Source organism: Monopterus albus, unplaced genomic scaffold (genome assembly GCF_001952655.1).
Source record: "Monopterus albus unplaced genomic scaffold, M_albus_1.0 scaffold3.1, whole genome shotgun sequence".
NCBI lineage: Eukaryota > Metazoa > Chordata > Actinopteri > Synbranchiformes > Synbranchidae > Monopterus > Monopterus albus.
The window spans coordinates 8,449,909-8,458,750 of record NW_018127883.1 but is presented as its reverse complement, the minus strand read 5'-3'; the positions used below and the strand labels follow the sequence as shown (position 1 = coordinate 8,458,750).

Sequence of the window (8,842 nt, the reverse complement as noted above, 5' to 3'; positions counted from 1 at the left end):
CACATTGATTTGCTTCATGTTTTGACTACTATTATGACCAGCTGCAAAGCTGGCAACAGAGACGTCTCGGTTGACGTTTCTGTGTAGTATGGGGCTAGCCCAACCGAGGGGATATAATGTATAGGCCTGGTGGGCTCAGGGTCTTTCATCTTACATCTGTCTGCGTGCAGTTTGGAGGTGCAAGATATTTTACCTGTGATCCTTTGAATAAATCAGCACTGTTTTGAAGTTACTTGGACTGTCTCGTATCTCAGAGTTTGCAATGGTAACAAGAACCAAAGACCAACATATGTTTATTATTGATGTCATAGTCAAAGGTGGTGTTGAACTGGGCTACATATAATTCAGAGCTGTTCCCAATATTCTGACCCTCTTCTCTATGCAGCTAGTGAATATGCACCAGACATAAACACGTTATGGTCTAAGTTCCAGAAAACTGATTTAAGAGCAAATCCTATACTTGGTAACTATAATCATTGAACCACAAGTTGTTCATTATTTTTATTTTCGTCAGACCCAGGTAACATTATTGTATTTTAAATTACATATTCATGTGGGAGAAAGTTGTTTAAAATATGAACTTTAAGACTAGGGAGACGATGCTACCCTATGCAGCAGCAATGGGACCTTGTATCCCATAGGCATGAGATACTGTATCCCAGTTTCAGTCTGGGCGGGCAAAGGAGGATTCTCACAGACTTGGCGGCACCAGGTTTTCACACACTCACAGGATATGTAAATTTTCAATAACGAGCCATTAACCTCTAATCATTGGAAAGGATCAGGCGTTAACAAGTGCCTCTACATATGCAAACAGCGGCGAGGGCCAGGGCTCTATAAAACCTGCCCCTGGACAGGAACTGCTGGTAGACCCTTTGGCATTCGGTGGGTTTGCGGGTCTCTGAGGTGCATTGTAAACATGGTGAAATACTTTTCTGTGGACTGGCTGGCCCAGAGCCATCACAACTCCGCGCTGGTTGAGAACCACGGAACTGATATGGATACTGCGCCAACCTGTAGACCTCATATTCCCTGCATGGTGCAGCCTCGTCCTCCTACTTTTGGCAAAGGTTACCTGCAGCCCAAACCCAAACCATCAAAGTCCGCTGAATACACGGAGCCAGTGGAGAGCAGCGGACATCAGGACTCTAGCCCGTGCGCACTTGTGCATCCAACAAGCTTTGTTTCACCAAGTAAGTAGCATAGGCCTCCCAACTTTAAACCGATAACTCAGCCACTGTGCACACGTGGTGTTTGTAACTAGTGTTCCTTGCTTCAGTTTCAGAAACCAGCGGTTATTCCTCCGGGTATGAGAGTGAAGCTGCTTCCTCTGAGTGTCTCTCTGTGGATGAGGGGACCGAGACGGGAAAAGAGGGACCACAGCGCCGTGTGCGCACAAAATTCACCCCCGAGCAGATCAGCAAACTGGAAAAAATCTTCAACAAGCACAAATACCTGGATGCTGGAGAGAGAGTGAAGACGGCACAGAAGCTGAGCCTCACAGAAACTCAGGTGAGCCTGGATTCTCAGCACAATTAAATCATTTAAATAGGTTTTAACGACTAAAGTCTCATTGCATATCGCACGGGATAATAACTTTATTTTTGCTTTCTCTCAGGTGAGGACCTGGTTTCAAAACAGGAGGATGAAGCTGAAGCGGGAGGTCCAGGACTACCTCGCTCCCCAAGTTCCACAGATGATGTTCCACCCCGCGGTTCAATACCACAGCATGGCCGGACAGCGCTCTCACTACCCCGCCACAGGCCCGGCCTTTTTCCCACACTCTGTCCCGCACATACTTCTCCAGCCGCAGATGCCCCCTCATCACTCTTCTCATCTTGTGATGCATAACCCATATTTCTACTGAAGGTCTGCCAACTAGAGACTTTTCCGACGGAAACACTTAAAAATCACAAATGTGCAATCCAGAGTTATCTTATTTGACGTGTTTTTATTATATGTGATATAAAACGTGTATATAATTAACAAAAATATATTTATCTTCAAATAAAGTTTACCTTCTGTACTGCAGCACTAAACTGTGTATCCTCTTTGCTTTGCGAAAAGCTGTTGGCGCAATCATTGGATATCAGCTGATGTTACCTTTATTGTGGGATTAGTTCAACATAAATGGATCATCATGTCTTTCATCTTTAGAAGAGAATAGAATGAACTGATAAGGATGGCGGCTGTTCATTAAGGTTAAAGGTTCTTACCACAGCTCATTGTGTGTTCTCTCATGATGATATGAGAAAAAAGCCCAAAGTAATCCATATAAACAAATCATAATACATTCCGCTACTGAGGATAATGGGCCATGTACTGTTTTAAAACATAAAATACACCATGCGAGCCTCATACAGACTTTGTGGTCAGTGCTGCTTTTTTCCTTTAACCTGTAAACAACAATGCGCTGTTTCATATGCGTTGTTAATTCCCATCTCTGCACTTCAAAAGCCAGCTAACGGGGAGATCATGGTCAACAATTAGTCCCAGTTAAGCCATTCATTGATGAGTTTACACTCTGGCCTGGCTCCACAGAGTCTGGAGTTTAGTGTGGCCACTGAATCTGATCTCTACTTTGAAGTCTGAGGCCTGAGGTTAAAACCTAATGATGTGATGAGATTTGGAGATACCCAACTAAATGCACAGCAACAAAGGTAATGAATAGCTACTTGTAGGCCAATATTTGCAGTTTATTCTTAGATTATTTGACTTAGGACATTATTTTCATGTTTCCACTCCACATTCACTTTCTGCAAATGCAGGGAAATAATTGCTATATACAAATACTTGCTGTACATTGTCTTTTGGAATTAAGTTTGATTTGAAAACAATATCATCTTCAGCTGTCTTGGAGTCTTACAGGTTAGCTGATGCCCAGAATCCCTCAAATAAATGTTTCTTTCACATAGGTCAATAAAGATCAAACGGACAGGGGTCACACCCTAACAAAGACTTCGTCATTGTGACAGGCTGCAAGCAACTCTCCCTGAACAAAAGGGGCTGAATTGTCTTGATATTTCAAAGTTTTACAAAAAATACTTTAAAATTTTAACAGTTTTGTCATTTTGAACTCCAGACGCATCATTGCTCAGACAACAAAATGTTTTTATTTGATATATTGACATTTTATAGAACATGGGTTATTTCTAATTATGCGTTAGGAGAAAGACACACTGGGACCCAAAGCAGCTCTGAGCATCTTGTATTCAGTGGTGAATATAGTTCTGAATCACTTCATGCAGAGATCATTTAGCCCGAGCTACCAGGTAACTGACATTCAGACTTACTGGCGCCAGGGCATCTCAACCAGCCATGAACGTGAGAAAAACCACGACCCAGCCTCTATTATCCTCAATTACAACAACCATCAAGTCTCTATCATTCGTTGAGATCTCTTTCCATATGCAAATAAAGAAGCGTGCCCTTACTACATGAGGCCAGAAACACAAACCTTCAAAATGCGGACACAACATGGCAATCTTCTCAGTAGAATGGCTTTCTAAAGGTTTCTATGATGAGAGGACCCTGCAGCCTAAAGACACAGTCCACAGTGAGAAGGAGGAATTTACAAAGAAATCGAGAAGCCAATATACGCCGGCCTCGCCAAACAGTAAATTTGCTTGATAAACTTTGTCTTGAGAGCTGCAATCTACAGGCCTCTGTGTAGGTATTGATTTTCACTAAGTTAATTAAAATTGCTGATCTTCCATTCAGTTAGCTGCACTTACTCTTCGGGATCTGAGGGCGAGGTGGGAGGTGACAGCAAAGGTGAAGCCATCCAGCAACAAAGGATGAGGACCAAATTCACATCCGAGCAAATTAGCAAACTGGAGAATACCTTCATCAAGCACAATACGTGGGTGCTACATGGAGAAGGAAGACTGCTGAGAGGCTGAACCTCTCCGAAACTCAGGTTGGTTTGAGACAGAGGGCACCAATATGTGGCAAGAGGCCTCCAGAGACATTGCCCAGGTCCCCAATCAAGTCACAGCAAAGTGAAATAAATTTCATAGGTTTGATGGTAGTTAAAGTGTGGAGCTGCTGGTGTGGGCTTTCAAGCTCAATAAATAAACTCATTGTATGATTCATAATGCGCATACGAGTGATAATTAATGGCTGTGTTGCATTTTCCAGGTGAAAGCGTGGTTCCAAAACAGAAGGGTGAAGCTGAAACAGGAGGTCCAGGGTGTGCTCCCTGAGTTTCTGTCGGTCCCGGCCGTGCTACTGCCTCCTCTGTTATTTCAGCACCGCGTCTTGAGCGGACAGCTCCGTGCCAGCAGCTGTTCCAAAGGACGGCCCTCTCCCCTCCTCTGCCCCAGCCCCAGCCCCGCTCCTACCCGGTCATCCTGCCTCCTCACTTCTATTGAGCTCTGTCAAGGTTTTCTGCCTAATTCCTGTCTAGAATCTAGATACCTTTTCCATTGCTCTCTCAAAGATTGAGGCTGTGAACATGTCAGACGGTCTACATGATATATTAATGTAAATTGTATGAATGATTCAAATAATGTAAATATGTTCACAGTAAAATTTAAATCACAAATAAAACTAAATGCAAGATTACATTCAATTCTTCACTCTTTGAGCCAAAATTGTTTGCAATTTTGATACAGTGTTTTCTCCAGCTGTTCTATTGGTAGCTTAGTGCATGACCTATATCATAACATCTCACACTTAGGTTTTGTATTATGACATCTGTATATAAACTAGGCTATTGTATGTTGTCTTTAAAGTAATATATTGAGGGGGAGTTTGCACAAATTTAATAATGATTTCCTTGCACAGTGATTAATATGAAATGTGTAAGTGACAGCACATGATGAATAGCAAAATCCAGAAAATCATCACAGCTGCCATCTGTTGCAGCACTGATGTTAGCTGTAATAAAGGGGCCAAATGTTCCAGCCTACGGTTCCTGTTTTCACCATACTGTGATCATGCTGTTTTTTTTATCTTCCTCTACTTTTCCCTTTGAAGAAACTTCATAGTCGCTGTGGACAATTTAAAAAAGCAAGCTGTTTTTTTCACACTCAGGTCACTTGTTTGTTAAAATATCTGCAAGCACACATTATGGAAAATGATCAAATTGAGAAATAACAAGCACTGGCCAGCCTGCTTCGGTCCTGTAGAGTGGTTAAAAATATTTCCATTTGGCTTCCGGGGGCATGGACCGTTCTGCTTGCTGTAGATTTGCATCTTCAAAGGGACTTCAAAGACGAGGTAAGTGCTAGATCATTGAGCTCCATTGAGCTCTATTGTCTCCCAATTGAACAATTCGCACTTACATGGAAGACGCAAACGGAGGGCGCCTTCACGTCTGCCCAAGGTGTATATGGCCTCACCTTCAAGTCATTAGGTGGCACTAGCTAAATATTCAGAAAGAAAACCCTACCGGTTGAGTGATTACATTCACTGCAGGTTATGAGACACTGATATATGATGTGTCAGTCAGATCTGGCTCCTTTGGCTGCTTATATTAAGCAGCCACATGCCTGATTCACAGGATGTGTGTGGTTAGTGTCTGCTCCCAGCATATACCAGTGAATTTATAAAGGAAAATAAATGCTGACATCTCCTACCAGGAGGCACAATTATCAGAGGATGTTATTAGAATTCCATGCATCAGTAAGTATTATGATGAAAAGAACATTATTCATTTAAAGGCTTACTGAAGCATACATCCATTTATACAGTACAGCACTTCACCAGATAGTGCAAGGCCTCAGTCAGCAACATTAACTGGGGTAATTCCTGGCACTAATGGCAACATGAGCATCAATAAATGATCCATTGTGAGAGGGCAAAGTACTGGTGAGTAGTTGAATGAAAATGAATATTTGACTGATCCCTTGGAGTCAGGTGAGTGGTAGGTGAAGAGGTGCTAACAGTCTCACTACAGCTGCAGCTGGATTGCAGCAGACAGGCTGGAGCCAAGGATGGATGATGGGAAAGGCCAAAGGTTGTTTACAAGTTCAGTGAGAGCAGTGCTAACTGTGTGGATGCTGGAACAGAGAGCAGCAGAGCAAGTACTTTTACTTCTGATGCTTTAGGGGCATTCTGCTGATAGTATATTTGATATTCTCACAATATCAAGAAAGTAACTAAGTGCATTTACTGAAGTACTGTGCTTAAGTACAGGTTTGAGGTATCTGTACCTTATTTGAGTATTTTCACTTTCTGCCACTTCACACTATGACTTCACTGCTTTTTAGAGGCAAATATTGTACTTTTTAATTCACTACATGTGTTTGATAACTTTAGTTATTAATTACTTTTCAGAATTGGATTAAGTTTTCAAAATAAAACACAATCATCTGGCTTTAATGATCCCTGGTGTGAAATTCATGAAATACCCACCAGTCCTTCATATTAGCAGCTTGTAAGGTACAGTTAGCTCCACCTTTACCACACTCATCATTACATGTGATGTACACAATAGTACATCAATAATTATAATCCAATAATATAATATACTTTAATCTAAAAAGTGCTATTCTGCACAATGAGTACAATTACTTTTGGCGCTTTAAGTATATTTTGATGAGTATTTTTATACTTTTACTTAAATGCAAGACTTATTTTTATACTGTGGTATCACTACTTTTACTTAAGTAAACAATTTGAGCACTTCTTCTACCACTGTTAGTATGTGCAGTGTCAATATTAGACTTGATAAAAAATGAATAGAAGCTTTAGGAAACTATATGCCATTTGTGAGTGACACTGGAAACACTTTTAGCTGCATAAAGGTAAACACATTTGTAAATCTGCTAAAAAATGTCCTGTATGGGATGAAAGCAGCAATACCAAGGCAATTTCTCAGGCACTGTTGCTAATCAGAGTTGCCCAAACAATTGCCTAGTGTATCATTGCTCTATGACATGTATATGCCCGTAAACATAACAACAAAAATGATTAAAATGTCTACGCTGTTTCTTTCAGTCTCCTCAAATTAAAGATCTCATGTAATTTAAATAGTCAAAAAACATAATGCAGTTTTTTTTATACCAAGATGTCTTTATTCCAAATAAAAACAAAGACAGTGTTTTGGTAAAAAGATGTTTCAAATGAACAGTAATATAGCAAACACACACAATGTCATCTTGAATGAATATGAAGAAATCAGAGTTATGATATTATATTTAAAAAAGAATCACAGAGACACAAAGATCATCTGCAGGCAGTGTGAGGATGATGAAACAGCTGTCTGCCTGGTGGGATACCTCTGCAGCCCCATTTTCCCATGCCCTATGCCTCTTTAAAGCTACATCTCAAAAAGGTATATGCATAGGAAAAAGGAACAGCGAGTCCTGCCCTGCTGCCTGTTGTTGCTGCACACTGGAACCTGAAGAGTGGGCATGAAGAAAGCCTCTCAGTTACATGCCAGCATATACAACAGAAGAAATAGCTCCCATATCCCTTCAGTCTGACCGGGTGGGGCTGCTTGATATTTAGAATCAAAATAGCTTTACTTGTTGAATATAAAAGTGAAACCAAATGTACATTCTATCTTTTGAAAACACTTCAAATGTTAGATGATATATTCCTAGTTTCAAACTTTTTTATTATTTTTTACATTTGTTTAATGAATAGAGTTATAAAATGCATGAAGCGTGAAGTGGACTTACCCATAAAGCTCCAGATGAGTCTCTCCTGGGAAAGAACCTCCTGTTGGCCATTTATCCCTCCACAGGGACCTTGAAGATGTTTGAGAAAGACAGAGGAGCTGTTGTCTGTGCTCACTCAGCACTTATCCTCCCTCCTTGGTTTCAATCCTTGGCATCACACCTGTGGACAGGACAGATGTGTCTGGAGAGAGAGAAAGTAACAAAGAGACGGCTTGCTACATTGATACATATGTTGGATGCCTCTGCAAAGTTCATTGTCTGCTATGCTCCAATCACTCTAGTTACCAGTGAAATGTTAGTTATTATCCCCTATCTGGCACATGGTGCAGATGTCAGAAGCAGAGCAGGGAAGAAGGGAAACGTTCAGGACAGTGGAAAAGTTTCTTATCTACTCAAATTTTTTGAACTCTCTCCCAGAACAGGGGCCCCCACTCAAGGTCTCTAGACAAGGACTCTCAGAGTGTGCTGATGTGAGACACTGACTCACACACACAAATGTGTGGGCCATGCAATGTGTAGCAGAGGGAGTGTTATGGCATGTCAAGGCCAGTGCAACCAACCCAAGATGAAACTGTGTTCTTTCCTCCAAACCTCTGAGTTTGCACCATTAAGAACAGCAGTCATATATCACAGGGTTGGTAAGCAATCATCCCACATCACACTGTAACAGGAAAGATCTCAAGGCTAAAGATGCTGATGATGAGCACCACAAGGACAGCTGTGTAACATTAAAAACCTTACCAGCATTTTCTGTTTTATACTCTAACATTTTATATGTCGAATCACATATTAACAGCATACTTCATACTTCGACTTTGCAACTTTTGTAAGACAATTACTGTGCTTTTTTTACACCACTGCTTTTAGGCCTATTTGATACCATTGTTTTCAATTAATTTTAATTCAAATGGGCTTTATTGGCCTGAAAGTTTCAGCAAACAAGATTACCAAAGTGTGTGTGTCTAGGTCATTTAGTATCCCTGGCTTGTGGCATACTGATACATACTGTCTCCTCTCCCTAGTTTTGATTTTGAGAAGTCATTTAGTTCTGGTCACTGAGACTGTACTTGGTTAGGATCTGTCTCTCTTTGTTTATTTATTGATTTGGTTTACTCAGATTGGTGTTTGGAGAGCAGTGTTGTTGTGAGACTACTCAGAGTGTGTCTGAGGGGGGGGCAGTTAGTCTCAGCACCAACTTACATAACTGTTCT

At 41.1% G+C, this 8,842-nt stretch overlaps 1 protein-coding gene and 1 long non-coding RNA gene across 2 annotated transcripts; one reads left to right on the top strand and one right to left on the bottom strand.

The window, feature by feature from the left end:
• Nucleotides 1-810: 810 nt before the first annotated feature.
• LOC109962145 (homeobox protein vent1-like) lies at nt 811-1,909 on the top strand. The gene is made up of 3 exons (XM_020603596.1): nt 811-1,193; nt 1,280-1,512; nt 1,619-1,909. The coding sequence occupies exons 1-3, from the start codon at nt 920-922 to the stop codon at nt 1,865-1,867; spliced, it is 756 nt and encodes a 251-aa protein (XP_020459252.1). The 5' UTR covers nt 811-919; the 3' UTR covers nt 1,868-1,909.
• Nucleotides 1,910-7,009: 5,100 nt separating this feature from the next.
• LOC109961815 (uncharacterized) lies at nt 7,010-8,015 on the bottom strand. The gene is made up of 3 exons (XR_002275179.1): nt 7,917-8,015; nt 7,632-7,812; nt 7,010-7,348 (listed from the first exon to the last, which is right to left on the bottom strand). It is a non-coding gene; the product is annotated as an uncharacterized LOC109961815 (long non-coding RNA).
• Nucleotides 8,016-8,842: the final 827 nt, after the last annotated feature.

What these genes read in the sequence shown, in the direction of transcription:
- LOC109962145 (XM_020603596.1), top strand. Translation starts at nt 920, where the DNA reads ATGGTGAAATACTTTTCTGTGGACTGGCTGGCCCAGAGCCATCACAAC. An exon ending in AACAAGCTTTGTTTCACCAA is followed by an intron (nt 1,194 to 1,279) that starts GTAAGTAGCATA and finishes TCCTTGCTTCAG; the next exon opens with TTTCAGAAACCAGCGGTTAT. An exon ending in TGAGCCTCACAGAAACTCAG is followed by an intron (nt 1,513 to 1,618) that starts GTGAGCCTGGAT and finishes GCTTTCTCTCAG; the next exon opens with GTGAGGACCTGGTTTCAAAA.